The sequence below is a fragment of the Kogia breviceps genome, chromosome 6 (genome assembly GCF_026419965.1).
Source record: "Kogia breviceps isolate mKogBre1 chromosome 6, mKogBre1 haplotype 1, whole genome shotgun sequence".
Taxonomy (NCBI): Eukaryota; Metazoa; Chordata; class Mammalia; order Artiodactyla; family Physeteridae; genus Kogia; species Kogia breviceps.
This window is the reverse complement of record NC_081315.1, coordinates 114,380,475-114,399,565: the sequence shown is the minus strand read 5'-3', so window position 1 is coordinate 114,399,565 and position 19,091 is coordinate 114,380,475. Positions and strand designations below refer to the sequence as shown.

General features: G+C 36.5%; 1 protein-coding gene across 2 annotated transcripts in view; it reads right to left on the bottom strand.

Annotated features, from left to right (window-relative positions):
* Positions 1 to 19,091, bottom strand: part of GSTCD (glutathione S-transferase C-terminal domain containing) — a 112,627-nt gene that overhangs the window by 5,603 nt on the left and 87,933 nt on the right. The window contains exons 9-11 of one of the 2 annotated variants that reach the window (XM_059067437.2): positions 5,376 to 5,509; positions 3,440 to 3,470; positions 556 to 625 (exon numbers count right to left, since the gene is read on the bottom strand). In XM_059067437.2, the coding sequence (XP_058923420.1) occupies positions 556 to 625; positions 3,440 to 3,470; positions 5,376 to 5,509 (235 nt within the window). Of the gene's footprint in view, positions 1 to 555; positions 626 to 3,439; positions 3,471 to 5,375; positions 5,510 to 18,506; positions 18,596 to 19,091 lie in introns of those variants that run through there. The other variant, XM_067036435.1, reaches the window with a different exon arrangement.

Sequence of the window (19,091 nt, the reverse complement as noted above, 5' to 3'; positions counted from 1 at the left end):
CTTCCAAATGTGATTACTTTTTCTAAAGCAAAGTCTTGGATAAATTCATTACTTAAACTTGAAATGCTATTTTTCTTCCAAGTTAGGTAATGTTTAATATTACAAATGTCAAATAAATTGGTCTATGATTAATAATACACGAGTATACTTTTTTCTGAAAAGAAAACATTATCATCCTTGTTTATACATTTTGTAAGATATCAATTTTGGCACGCATAGCTGATTTTTCCATCTTTAGTATTTTCTTCTATGGCTTTTGATAGATTCTTCAGTTTGTTTGTAAGAATAAGAGATTTAACATAATAATTCTACTCAATGTACAAACACTGAAAATACATTTGAAAGTATTAATGTTGACAAAAATGGGACAAAATATTGCTATAGTTAGAGCCCTTATCAAGACAGATTTTTTTTTTCTGGGAAAAACAAACTTTAGTGCCTTGTTGATAAATGGACAAAACAGAGGTTCCCTATTTTCCCATATAGAGTTGGTCCATTGATTCCTAGGCATCTTGTATGTAATCTACTCAACAGCTGCTCTGTGAAAACACATACCTATGAGCCTTCGTTGGGGTGGAAGCTGGACAGCTGTCTGATCTGCAAATCTGCATAGAATCATGTGTTCCTAAAAGAAAAAGCAATAGACTGTAGCTTTATTTTAATCTGCTTCAAAATTAAAAACCAAAAAACTAACTCCTTTTTCTGGAACTCTACATTGTTTAATTGCATAAAGTGCTGCACAAATAGTATTTTTGAAAGAAGCACATTTTCAGAAAATGGTACTCAATAACTTTTTCTCCCTTCAAGTAGACTGTTCTTCAGATATAGTTCTTAAGAACAGATGCATGGAAGGTCCTCAGGGCTCTTTAACCAGCTGCTTTTAGCCAAAATATGCTTACAATTTTGTGGTTATAATGTGTTAAACTAAAAGACCTAAAAGTTACTTATATTTTCCTTTGAATAAAATTTGAGTCTCAGGAACATGGCTCCAAGAAGACATTCTAAGGTGGCTTTGTCTCCACTACGAGAAGGAAAGGAAGTACTATAGAAGATCACTACTGCAGCCTCTGCAGTTCTCCCACATCTCCAGCAGGGTGCTGGCTCCTCTTCTGCTTGGCTGGACCCTTCCATTCACTCGGTCCCTTCAGAGGAGAGGAGGCTGGCCCACTCCTTCCTTCCTCCCTCTCCAGAAGGCCGCAGGAGGTGCATTATTTGTGCTTTAAGACAGACAGTAAAGGGGACTGGAGAGAATGGGAGGGAGATTATTGCTCCTGTTTAACAATTTTAGGAAAGATTAGATTAATGAAAAGAACAAGCCTTTAAAGGGACAGAGAGGTGATGAGTCTGCACTGCACTCTTACATCTGCAAGTAGCCCAAGGTGAGTGATTACTCAGAGTTGAGATGACTGCAGTGCTCTCGTGACAACTGTTCATTCAGAACAGCTGCAGTTTCCAAGTGTGTAAATGATCTCGCCTGTCAGCTTAGCAAACAGTGTTGAACTCAGATCAATCATTTGCCTCCTTGGTCTTTTGTACATTCAATTTGAGGCCTACATGTTTTTATAAGGTTATCATGATTACCTTATTAAATAAGTGATTTGCAGTGTTGGTTCTGTTTGAAGGGTTCTTTTTGTCTCAACTTTTAAATAAGATTATTCTGATTACCTTATTAAATAAGTGATTGTGTGATGTTGGTTCTTTTAGAAGGGTTACTTTTGTCTCAACTCTAAAAAAAAAAAAACTTCTTTAATGGTCACTATAAAATTTAGCGGCAATGGGTCGGATACTAATAAAATGATTCAAATGAATAACATTTATTAAGCTCCCGTGAACTGGCATAAAGAGACTGAAGAATTTAGAATTATATAATTTGAAGACAAGCATGCTCTTTGTCCTCACGTTTGTAAATTAAGGTTCACTTTAAGTAAAGGTAATGTCAAGGCAATCACAACCTCAGATGAGGTTTGTTTCCCTTGTCCTGATAAATCTCATCATATTTTATTGGAATTACTTGTGTATGCGTTCTCCCCAGTAGAAGTTAAATTCTGAAAGGGGAAGGCACATAGTAGGTACTCAGTAAAGGCTTGCTGCCTAAATTGAACTATGGAGAAAAATACTTCCAAAGTGACTCTCAAGATATCTGGGCACTAGGTTCATTTAGTTCTGCCTGCCAGTCCACCCACCATGGTTAAGAAATACTGAGATACCATCTAGCAATAGCATCCGAGAGGTTAAGACTTCTCTGTAGAGCATTTACACCTAAGACACTCAAAGGGCGGGTAGCCAAGTAGCTCTGGGGGTGTGGGAGAAAGAGGAGATAAAGATGAACTGAGGTACCAGGGAGTTTTATGCTCTCTGAAAGAGCCTGGGTGTCCCATCGCTCCCAACTCTAGAAAGTTTACATTTTTTCCCCAGCCAGTGAGGCTGTGGCACCCTACCTCCTCACTGCCCTAGGTTTCTCCCATATGCCCTCTTAGAGTTTGCTTTACCTAGCATCACTCAAGGAGGGATTAAAAACAAAGGTCTAATTTTTGGTTTTTGTTTATTTATTTTTTGCTCAGACTGGTGACTCAAAACTATGTAATGTTGTGACTACTGCTGGAAGACAACTCTCTGTGGGTCTCTTGTGTTTCTTCACATCTTATGAGCAGAGGCACTGTCTTTGTTCCAGACCAGGGGCCGGCAAACTGTATGGCCCATTGTCCAAATCTAGCCTATGAACTGTTTTTGTATGGCTTGAAAGTTAAGAATGGCTTTTACATTTTTACAGGGTTGTAAACCAATAAAAACAATGACAAGGACAATGTAGAGTATGTGGGAGATTTGCAAGTGGCTAGCAAAGCCTAAAATATTACAGAAAAATTCGCCTCTGTTCCAGATTATCTTTTCAAAGACATTTGTATAGTGAATGGCCTTGGAAACTATACAGTGTCTCCCTCTAGAGAAACGGGGAGGCATGCTTACTTAAAGACTACATCTTAAAACATTTGAGTTTCCTAAACTCAGGTTTCCTCCCCTATAATGCAACTCACTGTATATATGTAGGTGTCTGATGGCCCTGTTTGTGTTGCCCTGTGGGAACTGGGCCTCGGAGAGTCAGTGTCAAAATGATGATAGTCTGGCTACTCCTACGCTGTGAGCAATTCTATCCTTTGTCTCTGACTCAGGAGCTTCCTATCTTCTGCCAGCATCCACGAAACTGTGGCAGGCTAACTTGTTAGCTTGTCAGTCGGGTAAACTACTCTTGTACCTTTCACAAATCTTGTCAACTACTTGAAGATTAATCTTGATTTGCCAACAAGAAAAAAAATCCGTATTAGATGTTCATGAGTAATTCAAGTATAACTATAGATTATATACCCCATTACAAATTTGAGAGGGAAAATAAAGAAGCAATAAAAAGAATATGAGGAAAACATCTAGATCTTTTTAAAGTTACCTTGTATGATAAAGTTTTCTTGAATTGTTCACTGAAACAGAAAAGAGAAAAGAATTACTCATTTTAAATACCAAAGATTAAGAGTAGAAACAGTCTTGAAGAAATTAAATTATAAACAAAAATATGTATTTTATCTGATAATACTGTCCTGAACTAAAAACTATGCCAGTTTGAAATATCTTTATAAAAGACAAAAGTATACCATCGGCATGTAATTAATTTTAAAGAATTTCTTTCAAAGATTGTTTACACTATCAGAGAAGTGTAACTTTTTTCTCTTCCCCACATGGGTGCACAGAGATTCAGGCACTTTAAAAATGCAGGTTTTATCGTTATTTCAGGTGTGGTGAGGCCAGCAAATCAGGAGAGGACTGCCACTGTTTGTTATTCAGAGTTCCCAAGAAGAGGGGGCAAGCCATGTCATACAGGGTCACATGGTGAAGCACCAGGTTGACCAGGAGGCAGAGACAATGGGGTAAAACATGGCCAGTAGCCTTTATTACATATTCCATGGGAAGGAATGGCAGGGCAGAGTGATCAAGCTTAGGACTGGCTGGTTTCAACAATGTCAGTAGGTTCTGAAGCATAGGGGCTGTCCTCAGTTGTCTGGCACCTGGCCCTAGGGTGATGAGGGCAAAGGGCGAGTGTCCTGGGAGTCATCCTCTAATGACAAAGGGGGCAAATGTCAGTAAATCTACAGAGAGGTGAAAAAGTTGACAGTCCCTAAATTGAGACTTTAAAATCAGTTAAGTGAGACTGCAGGCTGAACGACTCAAATTACCATTCTTTAGAATCTTTATAGTGCTAGACTTACAAATTTCTTGATGGGCTGCAAACTACACATTTTATCTGTATAGATTTAGAATAAAATAAAATTTCAAGTATTGAATAACCCTCAAATTATATTTTACTTTTTGCTTTTCCACAGATCCTGTTTTTCTCTCAACAGTTGCAAATTGTAGGAAAGAACAAAATAATGAAATAAAGAAAAAGAAGGCTATTATTTTTACTTTATTTTAAATTACTTAGAAGCTCTTAAGTACAAATTCAAATGGAAATTTCGAAGGTTTCTAAAAAGCGATGAAAATGATCAAGAAGTCTTTTTTGACACATGATAGGACAGACTTTCCAAAACTAGCATATTTAATCTCTTCTATAATTAAAATGATCAGCTGGATTCTCCGTAACTATAAGAGTGAAATGTCATAAACACCAGGAATGGCCCTCCACTAGGTTGAGTTAAAGTGGTGAGAATTAAAATGTCTCCCTTTTCTATGTGAGATAAGGAGGACTGTAAAAATGGCCATCGAGCTTGCAGGTTAACCACCACCACTCGCGGGCAGAATTTAAAACTACTACTGTTACTACTGTAGTTTGCAAGAGCTCACATTTATGGAGTGCTTACTCTGTGCCACTTCTAAGTGAGTTACATACATATCATTCAATTCTCATAAAAACCTTGAGGTAGTTACTATTATAATCCCCCTTTTGGAGATGAGAAAATGTAGGCAAAAAGAGTTTGAGTAGATTGCCTGAGGTGAAACAATTTACAAAAGCATGAGGAGTCAATACTTGCATCCAGGTGGAATACTTCCAGGTCCTAAGCACTTAACCACTACCCTCTACTGCCTCTCATAGGTGATGATTTCCATTTCGAAGTACACCGAGAAGTGCTGAAGCTGGCAGACTTCTAGTCAGCTGACTCCTGGATACACTCGCTTCTACATTTCAGCAAGAGATGGATTTAGGAGAAAAAAATCAAGAGCAGACATGGAGGAGATCCTCTCTTCCTTATACAACTTACAAACAATACTTGCCATTGTGGAAAAAGGAAATGAGCTCAAAACTGAGACCTCCTTGCAACTTTATACCAAATGAGTTTTGTGTACCGATTTAATATCCATGTTGGTGCCTTTGGCAGAATACAAGATTTCACCTTTTTGGAAAATTAAACTTTGAGGTGTTCTGAATGAAACCATAACAGCAAGGGCACGTGACAAAGGAAGCCCGTGTTTTGACGCAGTGCTCAATCACCATGTCTGTTGCCACTCCACAAGCATGCAACGCCACCTGGAAAACAAAACCAGACCTTGGCACTAAGTTCTTTTTTAACAAAAGTGCTACTTTGTGCCATTAAAAAACAAACAAACAAACAAACAAAACCTTTTGTGAGGACTGTTCCTTAAGAGGTTTCAAGTGAACAGAATATTATTTCATAGTGGTTTAAATAGTTCTCATTTGGGCATACCAAAGGACAAATTAGCTATTCGTATTAAGAAAATTAAGAGGTTGAAAGATTACAAATGGAACATTTGTAATGAAGCACGGGATTCATTCAATGGAAGATCTGATGTCATGTTAAATATGGAGAATTCAATATGTATGCATGTCTAAACTAATGCTCTTGCTGACTGAAAATTTAGTTCAGCTGTAGCACTGCGGAAAGAACTCTACGTTGGAATCAGAATTTCCCGTCCAGAACTGCAATTGGCTGTGTGATCCTGGGCTGCTTAAAATTGAACTTCTTTGGGCCTCAGTCTCCTCAACCATCAACTATGGTTAATAATACTGACAATGCTGTTGCAAAGATTAAGTAGAAGTGTGATTGAAAACAGTATTTCAGGTGCTGTCTGAACAGACTCTAATCAGTGTTGTCTAAAACTGATCAAATCATATTTATGTAGCACCTGTTCATCTGCATATAATTACAATTCTTAACACTGAATGAACTGTATGAAATATTTTTAATGGGTTTATTTAAAAAGGAAAAACATTACGGATTGAAGTCATGATTAGCACATCAATAATTCATGAAAAGAAAAAATAACTTTAAAATGATTTAAAAACATGTTTTTGGAACAAATGCCTTAAATATATCTATACTGTTTTACAATCTAAAGTAGACAATTGTGAAAATTATTAGGCTAAATAAGGAAAACTAGAACCCCGAAAGAAAATCAGATGTAGGGATCTTGAAAGATGAAGCATTTTGTCAGCAAAATGCTCAGATCTCCATTTCATTCTGAACAGAGGCAAATAGTATTGGATAATAATTGTTCTTTCTAGACACAAATCTCTCAACTTCAGGGTAAGGAGGCACTTTTAGGGTAAAGACAAAGAGATTTTCTGGAAATTTCTGGATGTTAAGTCAGATTCCCCTTTTGAACTGGAAAGCCTAAAACAAAGTTGTACTGAGAAGAGAAAAGCAAGCTCTCTGCTCTCAACCCTGTTCCTGAATTCTCCCCTCCTACCAGGCTTCCATCACAATCCGTCAACAATCCCTACGGTTGCTGTCAACCGCCTTTCCGGTCTCACGGTGAAAAAAGAGCCTAGGCAGGCTGCCGTCCAGTGAAGGCAGCACCAACTACTGGAGAATTAAAGAATCTTGATTTCTCATCTGGCCCCTTTATTTAACCAGCTTTGCAGGGTAAAAATCGGGCTAGTTCTTATTTTCATGAGTAGTTGGAGAAAACCTCATAGTAAAAACTATAGATGCATTTTTCCCTGGAGGGAGAGAGAAGAGAACCAACACTCACCTAGTGCCCTTTATGTGTTGGCAGCTATGCTGGGTGATGGTGCGCAGATCCTTCTGTGCTCACAACAGCCCTGAAAGATTTTATTACCTCCATCTGAGAAGTGAGGAAACTAAAGCTCGGGGAAATGAAGAATATGCTCACAACACAGCAGCTCCTGAAGGGTGGGATTCTGAGCCAGAGACTGACCTCAAGTGTTAATCACATCAGGCTGCTTCCCCATGAAACCCTCTTAAAGAAAAGTTTCGACAATTTATTTTTATAAATCTCCCTTTACTTAGGTTCACATTCCTTTTGCTACATGCTAAAGAGTGAGTTTATTTCCCTCATTTAAACAAAACAACTAATTCTAAGAACTATTTACATGATGGACTTTATTAGGCCTAAAATGTTTTATTGCATCACATGCTCCTAATTTCCATGCCATCAAATGCAGGTCAGGAAAAAACAGGCAAATAATGATGAGAGATATAGATCAATGGAACCATATGAATACAAAAATTTAACATGCAACAAAGGTGGCACTTCAAACCACTGGGGACAAGATGGACTTTTTAGTAAGTGACGTTGGGTTAACCTGATAGCTCTATAAAAAATAAAATTAGATCCTTTCCTCTAGCCACACATAAATTTCAAATGGGTTAGAGATTTAACATGCAAAAACAAATTAACAAATAAAAAGACATAAGTATTTCTCCATAACCTAGGGGAGTGGGAAATAATTTCCTAACTATGTCTGAAAGTCCACATATAATAAGGGGTAAGGTTTTAATAAGTATGTCAAAGTAAAAATGAAAAAGAAAACCCTTTCGAATGACAAAAACCAAAAATTATATGTAAAAAGACAAATGGTAAAGAGAAAAAGATTTGCAATTTATAGCACAAAAGGTTAATATCCCTAACATATAACAAGCTTTTAAATATAAAGAAAAAGCCTAATAATCTCCTAGTAAAATAGGCAAAAGATTTGGACAATTCATGAACAACAGTATGCAAAGAGGCCATAAACCAAAGTTGTTCAATATTGTTCAAAATAAAAGAAATAATTATTGAAATTATACTAAGATAATTATCTAATGATCACCTATTACTGTGGCAACAATCCTAAAATGTGATAACAGTCTATCAACCAGACTGTGAGGAAACAGACACCACCATATATTGCTGGTGGGAATACAAAAATTTCACAACCCTTTGGAGGAAGAACTTAGCAATATTCAGCAAAATTACGTGTAATTTGTCCTTTCACTTGTAATAAAATCTATCCAGTGGACACACTGACAAACATAGAAAAAGATTTATTCACTGAGGCAATATTTGAAATAACAACAAAATGGAAACAAGACAATTTCCCACTGATAGCACTGGTAGAATAAACGTAATGGAGTACTCTGCAGCTATAAAAAGGAATGAAGAATATACATGGCTATGGAAGATACTATTGCATAAAAAATAACGTTTAAAAATTCTCAAAACTATTTTCAGTAATCATTGTTACTCTTTGTTGTTTTAGAACTCTCATGTGCATATTATGAGATAAAACAAGTAAGAAACATGCTATGTCATTAGGAAACAGAATTTTTTTTAGCATAGAAGAAAATATAAGAGATAGACAAGTGAGGTTACGTTAAAATCCCATAGTGCTGAATTTAAGTTGGAAGTATCAGTATGAACCCATGAAGATTTTGTTTTAAAAAAATAAATAAATAAAAATAAATTGAAAAAAAAAAAAGGTATTGCCTAGTTCAGATCACTGAAAAGCCTAGAAACAAAGACCAAACCAGTAGCAATGACCATCCCGAGTACCTACACTGTGGTAAATCATAGCATCTGCTCTTAAAAGAATTTTGAGCTCCGTGGAGACATAGCTGATGTCAGACATGAGGCAGGAAATATACAAGATAAGCTGGAACATCTTGTTATACTGAAAGCATGGATGCTATCAGATACCATTGAAGCCTTGTCAAAAACACTCAGGAGCCAACGGGAATATCTAAGCATCAATGAGAACTGTAACATCAATGGACTGAAGTATTTCAAATATTAAATTGGCGAGTCAATAATAATTATACTAAAAAAAAAAAAAGCCTAACTGGTCACTTCTGGCAGATAACCAATTCATTTGGAAAACTGGAAAATACAGAAAAATAATAAAGTTTTCTCTGGCCTTTCCTATGTGTACTGTACTTCAGTGTAACCAAATAGTTGATAAAGGAAAGTAAATGAAGGCAGAATATTAAAATAGAAGAATGTCAGCAATTGGCAATCTTTATTGAAATAATGAGCTGGGGCAATGACCATGAATGCTGCTCACATTACACAAGAGACAACCAGACATGGGCCTACTGATAGAACACACCACCACCTGTGATGTAGTCTTATCCCAAAAGTGAACCTGGATCTGATTATGTCTCTACAATCTAGACCTAAGTAGCAATCTCTAGGCAATACAGGGAACAGGGTAGTATGTGAAACATCACCAGCGGGATGAAATCAGCAAAATCCACACTGCAGGAAACTCTAAAGGACAAATGACATGGTTATGTAAACAAATAAATTGCAAAACAAAAGAGACAGGGATGGTATGGTAGGCAGGATGATCTCCTAAAGATGTTCACATCCGAATCCCTGGAATCCGTCAACATGGCAAGAATTTTTTGCAGATGTAATTAAAATTAAAGACCTTAAAATAACAAGATTATTTTGGATTACATGGGTGGGCTCAATCTAATTATGTGAGGCCTTAAAAGTAAAGAACTTTCTCAGGCAGGAAACAAGAGATGAAATAGAAAAGTCAGAGAGAAGGACCCACCATGGCTGGCTTTCATGGTGAAGGAGGCCATGAGACAGGGAGTGTGGGTAGCTGTAGAACCTGAGAACGACTCCGCTCTGACTCAGCAAGGGAACAGGAACCTTAGTCCTATAACTGAGCTGAATTCTACCAACAACTTGAACAGTCCTGGGACCACTCCCCAGGGACTTCAGATAAGAGCCTAACCAAGTCAACAGCTGATTTTGACCTATTGACACCTGGTGCAGACAAACTAGTTGAGTCCACCTGGATTTGTGACCTACAGCAATAATATATGCTATTTTAAGATAACATTTGTTTTATGTTGAGATAATATGTGTTATTTTTAAGCTGCCAAATTTGTGGTAATTTGCTACAGCAGAAATAGAAAATGAATGCAGATGAAAACCTATAGATATTAAGCCTTAAGATTCACATCAACCATTTCCATTTTTGTATCTTATTTCAATCCTTAGTAAAATAAATACACTAAAAAAAATCGTGAGACAAGTGGCGTGGAGAGTTTCTGCAGCAACATGAAGTTGAGTGATTTTGTTGAGGAATTTGTTATTTTTTCTTATTGATCATTAAAGGTCTATAATTATTAATAGTTCTAGAAACTGCACAATTCATTGATTCATTAATCAGTTCATTCATTAATTCATTCAGCAATCACTGGGCATTTCCTATATATCAGTATTATGGTAGTGGCTTGGAATACAAAGGTCAAAAATATGATCCCTTTTTGATGCTCTGTCAACAGTGACAACTTAATCCAAATCATGTAATACATTAATTAACTCAAGTGCAAATTGCATAGGTTTAAGCAACTCACAAAGTTCTGGTTATTTCATGTGCTAACATGTGTGACTCACAGTGGATACAAAGAAGAGTAAAACACTACACACCAACAGCATCCAAGTAGTACCCAAACCTGTATTATACAAGAAAGAATGCATTAAGTGCCATTAAAAAAGTACAAATAGAAACATCAAAGGAGGGAGTGGGATATTCAGATGGGGAAAAATCAGGGATGGTGAACTGGAGGAGGTGGTGTTTGAGGAGGGCCTTGTAGGATAGAAAGGAATTCCAAAAGCAAAGGAGCAAGAAGCACAGCAGCAAACAGCAGAAAGCATGTTCATGAAACATGGAGTGATACTGATAATAATGCTAATAATAATAATAATATAAATTTAACATTCCTGAGTAATGCTAAGTGCTTATTCTAACTTCTTTACATGGATTTACTTGCTTAATGCACAACCCTATGAAGTAGGTACTATATATATTTATTTATTTTTCTACCTGTTTTATTGTGGTAAAAAAACAGAGAACATAAAATTTACCATCTTAACCATTGTAAGTGTACAGCTCAATAGTGTTAAGTATGTTCACATCATCGTGAAACAGACCTTCAGAATTTTTTCATCTTGCAAAACTGAAACTCTATACCCATTGAACAACAACTTCCCTTTTCTCCCTCCCTCCAGCCCCTGGTAACCACTATTCTACTTTCTGTTTCTATGAATGTGACCACCTTAGATACTTCATATAATGGAATCATACAGTATTTGTCTTTTTGTGACTGGCTTACTTCATTTGGTATAATGTCCTCAAGTCTCATCCATGTTGTAGCATTTGATAGGACTTCTTAATACTATTCCATTGTATACACTCATCCCTTCATATCTGCAGGTCTCACATCTGCAGATCAGTCAACCTTGAACTGAAAATATTAAAAAAAAATTCTGGAAAGTTCCAAAAAAGCAAAACTTCAATTTGCCATGCACCAGCCACTATTTACATAGCATTTACATTGTACATACAACTGTTTACATAACATTTACATTCTATTAGGTATTATAAGTAATCTAGAGATTATTTAAGGTCTCAATATATGAAAGAATGTGTGTAGGTTATATGCAGATGCTATGACATTTTTTATAAGGGACTTGGGAATCCTCGGACTTTGGTATATGAGGGGTCCTGAAACCAATCCCCCATGGATACCAAGCGACAACTGTACATATATGTACTACATTTTGTTTACCTATTCATCCATCCATGGACATTTGGGTTGCTTCCACCTCAGCTATTGCGAACACTGCTGCTATGAACATGGGTGTACAAATATCTTAAAGTAGGTACTGTTTTAAGATGAGGAAATCGAAGCCCAGAGAGGTCAAGTAACTTGTTCCAGGTGACACAACAAATTAAGGACCCCAACTCAGACAGTTTGGAGTCTTCCAGTCTAGATAACTACTCTATACAACTACAGTAGTCTCCGCTTAGCCACAGGGGATACGTTCTAAGACCCCCAGTGGATGCCTGAAACCAGGGATAGTACCGAACTCTATAAATACTGTTGACCCTTAACCAATGTGGAGTTTAGGGGCTTTGACCTCTCCCCCAACCCCCCCCACCCCACGCAGCCAAAAATCTGAGTAAAACTTTAGAGTTGGCCTTCCTTATCCATGGTTCTGCACCTGTGGATTCAACCAACCACAGCTCATGTAGTACAGTAGTATATATTTACTGAGAAAAATAAGTGCACCCATGCAGTTCAAACCCATGTAGTTCAAGGGTCAATCAACTGTACTATGCTTGTTCCTATGCTGTGGGTGTGGGTGGTGGCTGGAAGGGAAGAGTGTATACAGCATGGAAACCCTGGACAAAGGGATGATTCATGTCCTGGGCTGGTTGGAGGACAGTGTATAATTTCAAACTTATGAATTGTTTCTTTTTGGAATTTTCCATTTAATATTTTCAGACTATGACAGACCACAGGTAACTGAAACAGAGGAAAGCAAAACCACAGACATGGGGGGACTATTGTATACTTCCTCTCATTTTATTCATCTCATTGGTCCTACTATCTTCTGGAATTACAACACCATAGGGGACTAGCATGTACTCAGTGTCAGCTCGATGTCAAAATCTTTACATAGATTTTTTTTCTTGATTTAATCATTTAATTCTTTAAAAATTTTTTTTAATACTTTAAATAGCTCTTATTATCTCTTGCAATAACATGACAAGATCACCTAGCCAGCAAACATTCTAGATGAACTCTGAATCCAGGTCTGACTCCAAAGCTCACAGGTTTTCCATTACATCATGCTATGCCTTCTCTGACCAACATACTTGGAGCTGGAAGGAACCTTAGAGACCATCTTTTTATGCGGGCCTTTCACTGTTGTGGCCTCTCCCGTTGTGGAGCACAGGCTCCGGACGCACAGGCTCAGCGGCCATGGCTCACAGGCCCAGCCGCTCCACGGCATGTGGGATCTTCCCGGACTGGGGCACGAACCCGTGTCCCCTGCATCGGCAGGCGGATTCTCAACCACTGCGCCACCAGGGAAGCCCCATCCTTTTTAATGAAGAATTTCTGGGTATCACTCTTAGGTTCACCACTGATTTAAGAGACGAAGGAATGGGATATGTGCTGGTTACACATAAAGGAAGTGACAAAGAAAGGAAAGGATGAAGAGAAATACATCTAAATTTTTTTCTTAAACCATTCCTATCTACAGAAACTGGTATGAAATCGAATTTCTAATTTAAAGCATCTGACCCAGAGCGTTTGTAATATAATATACAATGGACAGATAGATTTATTAATATACACACTGATAGATCTGGCAACTGGAGAAAGAGTATCAAAACATAAACTATGAGTATCTAATAAAGGTTAATGTGCTGGGGGAATAACACCCATATTTAATCAATGGTTCGCTGACAACACAGCAAACAAGTGTTTCACTGACTGACCACCAAAATTCGGTATTGTGGTTCTCTGTACATACACTGAATTCTAATAAAGGATAAAAATTGAATTGTAAACTTATCTATTGGCCAAGGTAATGCATATTCCAAAGTAAATGTAAATATTTCTGATCCAAATAAATGCTGCAGAGTTCATGGACTATAAATTAAGGACCTTTCCTTCACATTTCTACTTCAATTAATCTATATGTCATAAAAGTTTTAACTATAACACATCCTATGATGTAAGCCAATGAAACATAACTGAACAGCCAGGAAACCTCAATCCACGTATCTTTGCTATATGTGGTGATAAATAAACAAAATTAATCATCACTCACTCTCAGACTGTCTTTCAATTGGCAGTTTTTAAAAAACAAGGCAAGATTCTAGACAAACTGATTGATTCTTCTCTAAGAAAATATATGTTGATAAAGATACCCATATAGTCTAAGAACATATATGTTGGTAAAGAGTATGTATTGATTTTTAATATAAGGCATATTTTGAAAGATAGTAAGACTATGCCTTATTCATACTCCCCAAACTAAGCCTGTGCTAGATGTATTTATGACTGTACTAGGCATCCTGTCCTTGGGGGTTTTTGTTTGTTTACTTTCAAAAGATTCATTTTTCTTTTTTCTCTTTGGAAGCTGTTAGGAACTTCTCTTTTTATCACAACACTTCTCCATTTTTAAAATTTTTTAATGCTTTTCCCCCACAACAATGTGCCTTGCTTTAGGTCATTTTTTTAAGCAGGTTTTTTCAGTCAAGAGAAACACATCCTGACACATTTTCTTATATTAGTTCTTTATTTTCCTCCCCACCATTTTATCTGTTTTCTCTTTCTGGTTCTCCTATTATTGAGAATATTGAGGTATTGGATTCATGGACTAAATCTCGATTTGAAAAAAAAAAGCTTCTTTCAGCTCCTATCTCTATGTCTTTTTTTTTTTTTTGTCCTGTTTTTTTCAGATGATGTCCTACACTTCATCTTTTAGATGTTCTACTTGCTTTTTATTTTGGCTAACATGTGTTTAGAAGTTCTTTCTTGTTCTCTGATGGTTCTTGTTCTCTGATGGTTTTTCTTTTTCATTCTATCCTTGTTTCATTAATGCAATATCTTTTCTGATCTCTCCTTTTGTTGTGTTTGTTACTTTGGTCTCTTCTATTTTGGAAGTTTTCCACGTTTTGATATTCCTTGGCTGTCAGTTCATATGAGTTAATCACTAAAAAGTTGATTGGAAGTCTGAATGACAGGCTTGAAGGTGGGCTTCCTTAGTGATTGGGTGACCAGATGGCCAGCTGGCTTTTAAAAAAAATTACAGCTATAGTATTTTCTCTGGGGATAGTTCTGATTCTGTAAAGGAGGCTCTTTTAATCTCTGATTGAGGAGATGATTCTAGCTTCTGAAGGAATTCTGGAATTAAGGGCACTTAGTTCTTATTTTTGGTGTCACATCATTCTCGCCCTTCTCTCCCTATACTTGGAGAGTCTCTATTACACTTTTCTCATAGAATAAACTTCCGGTCTCTTGCAGGAGTTGGGGGAAATAGTTACTTGCCTACACAAGGTGGTGGTGGGAATCTGGGTCTCTAAATAAAATTTTTAATTATGATTTATGATTTAATTATGATTCCAGCCCCTTCTTATACCCTTCCTCTGTGGTTTCTGGTATCCTGAATTCCTGAAATTTTCTGGGATTCTGTGAGAGCAAAGTGACTTGCTTCCTGATAGGCCTCTTGACCCTCCCTCTCCCCATCCATTTAAGTTCGATTTTCCTCTTCTCTACTCATAATTTTTTCTTCAGTCTGCTTTCTGTCTTCAAATATTGTAGTTCAAGTTATAGAATCTTGAACATTGTTTCATTAAAGATGGAGTATGATTTTTCTAGTTCTTGTTCTCTTTGTTATTTGGGGGTCTGATCTCTCTTGGGGAGAAGGGGGTTGCAGTACCTCTATCTGCCACCTTCACCTGGAAAAGTCCTTCATCGTCTTAATGATTTTTTAAAAATTGTGTTTGCAGAATATATAATTTCTCAAGTTCCTTTCCGTTTAAAACAAGGATTACATAAATCATACATCAAAAGTGTTACTGAATTACATTCTATAATTGTATATGCTTCTTTTAATTGTATACTAACATACATAACTAGAAATGAGCTTGTAATTAAGCACTCAGCACTGATGAATCATAAACAATCATATTAAAAATTGTTATGGGTGAAATAGAAAAAAGTAAATACAGATAACTCAAAAACAAACTGTTTAGAGATTTTGATATATATTGATAAATAGAAAATATTCACCAATACTGTTAGAAATCAATACCTTATCACCTGTTTGAGATGACTCTATTTTACTATTGAAATTACCCAACTAAAACATTTCGGTGGGCAAGCTGTTCAGCATTGACACAGTTTTTGTTTCTTAATGCAAAGTGTGTTTTTCCATAGTCGTGGCCCTTTCAGTAATACTGTTTGACAACAAGGTTTTTGTTATACTGTTTGAGAGCATAGGTATTACTACACATAATAAATTAGGTCTTAAAAAGTAAAATCTTATAAAGTAAGTTTTCACAACAAGGAAGATTATTTATATTGCACTAGACAAGAAGGTGATAATAGACTTCTTAAAAAATAGCCTTAAAAAGTCCACTTTTAAAGCAATCTTTTCTAAGTTGCCCTTTAAGGGTATGATAATTGATATAAACTGTTTTAGTTTGGGCTGCTCTTAAAAAACTATCATAAACTTGGTGGTTTAAACAGCAAACATTTTTCTTAGTTCTGAAGGCTGGGAAGTCCAAGATCAGGGTGCTGGCAGATCTGATGTCTAGTGAGGACCCCCTTCTTGGTTTACAGATGACTGTCTTCTCACTGTATCATCACATGGTGGAGAGCTAAGAGGGGGCACAAGCTCTTTTCTTATAAGGGCACTAATTCCACTCAGAGAGTACCACCCTCATGAGCCAATTACCTCCCAAAGGTCCCACCTCCTAATACCATCACATGAGGGGTTAAGGAATTCAACATATGAATTTTTTGGCAGTGGAGGTGGGGCACAAACTTCAGTCCATAACACATACTCAATTCAGTGTCATACAGCTGCATACATTCAAACTGGAAGGAAAAAAAACTTTCTCAGATGTTTCTCAATTTTGAAAAGAGTTTTGTATTTATAAACAAAATCAAAAGGTATTTCTATGATAATCAAATACTTGTTTTAAAAGAAATTATATATACATATATAATTATATACGTATCTTATATGTTCAGAATTCTTTTAGATATCTTATAGTAATCCTTAGGGTCCTATTAGCATTTCTTGGCTAAATAAGCTAGGTATCTATCTATAAAATATTAAGCACATATATTTATTTCTTCTATTTTTACTGCTTACATTATTTGAATATAAAAATGGTAACATGGGGCTTCCCTGGTGGCGCAGTGGTTGAGAATCTGCCTGCTGATGCAGGAGACATGGGTTCGTGCCCCGGTCCGGGAAGATCCCACATGCCGCGGAGTGGCTAGGCCCGTGAGCCATGGCCATTGAGCCTGTGCTGGGCAACAGGAGAGGCCACAACAGTGAGATGCTTGCGTACCGCAAAAAAAAAAAAAAGAAAAAAAAAGGTAACATGTTAAATATGGAATATTTTGAAAATTTTGAATAAAGAAAAATATTATTACATAGTATATAGAGACAGCCACCTTAAAAAATGTACATATTAGCATAATTTCCTCTCATCCTTTTTAATACAGTTTTCACATGGTTGAGATCACACTGCACAGAGTAAAAAGAGGCCCAATTTTTTGAGTACTTCCTGAATGCTAGGCAACTTGCTAAGTGCTTCATGCATATTGTATCAACATCCAATGAGCCAGATATGTTATGTCCATGTCATAGATGAAAAAACTGAGGATTGAGGATGAGGCCATATGACTAGTAAGTGGCCAAGCTGAGACGTTAGCAAAAGTTAAATTCAATGTTAAAATGCATACTCTTAACCATTATGTTTATATAATTTCTCTGTTTACCATTATAACATTTCATGTCATTAACAAATCATTACAAATATCATGTAAATGAAAAATTTCAAAGCTCCCATATGATTAGGCCCCCTTCACTGAAGCCTTACAGTCAATAATATTTTAAAAGCCATATATGACCTTGAAAGTTACAAGAATATGCCAGAATGATTTATCACCTTTAAGCCACAGAAGGGTAAAGAGATGTATGGCTGATAGGCTGGGAATTTTGTGATTTGAGAGGTGAGTAAATAGGCAGCAATATCTTGCTACCTTATACATTCTGCCTGGTGTACTGGTAACATGGGCATTGGTTTAATGGCTTGTTTTGTGGGAGAAGCTTTATCCTCTACCTCATCATTTATGTAAAACTTAAGCAGCATATAAATATGTATTTAAGTTGAATTTGCTGTATCAGATGTCTATATTTTCCTGAATATCCTTATTAGCAGTTTTCTTAAAAGTTTACTCCTCTTTCTATAAGCTTGGCTTGAGATAACCAATCTATATTATATCTACAAAGGAAACAAATTGTATACTTTTTAGGCTATAAAAATAACAATAACCCCCACAAATTTGTAGTAGTTGGTATTTAAGAAATGAATTTCATTGGGCAAAAATCCTAAGTACTACAAAAGGTCTGAACTTCTGAGACTGGACAAGAATTCCACCTAGACAAGCCCACTGTATATGTTATATGAACATACACAGTTGGGAATGCAAATTAGCACAACCTTCCTAGAAAGTGATTAGGCAAAGGTATCAAAAATCTTAAGTGATGCATAAGATATACATAATAGTAACAATTACATTATAATAACAAGAAAAAAGAAATGAGTAAAAGTATTTATGACAATTTCAGGTAAAGCAGGACCTATGTAGTATGACCTCAACAATGTTAACATATGTGTAAACATGCATTTGTTTGTGTGCATAAATACATAAAGACTAAAGGGTTTTGACAGTATTTATCGCTCACTAGCAGAAATACTGGCGATTCTTCTTTATATTATTCTGTAGTTTTCTATACTGAGCACTTAGTCCTATAAAAATAAGAAAAAAATTATTTAAAACAGATACAAGAGCAGCAGCAGTGTTAACATCTTTTTTTTTTTTTTTTTTTTTTTTTTTTTTGCGGTACGCGGGTTTCTCACTGTTGCGGTCTCTCTCGCTGCGGAGCACAGGCTCCGGACGCGCAGGCTCAGCGGCCACGGCTCACGGGCCCAGCCGCTCTGCGGCATGTGGGATCTTCCCGGACCGGGGCACGAACCCGTGTCCCCTGCATCGGCAGGCGGACTCCCAACCAATGTTAACATCTTAATGAAACTCAAATTCCACCAGAGCATACAACCCTGGGTTTAAGTGAACTGGCAGAATCACTTTATCTTGGTCTTTTTAGTAGTATCAAACAGTAACAATTTGATCTGAAGGTTTCAGAAACATCACCAATATACTTTCTGTCTATTGGAAGCTTAAAATACATGTAGATATCAAATCCTTGCTAAAGAAAGTATTATCTAAAAGCAACTCTAGTATTTA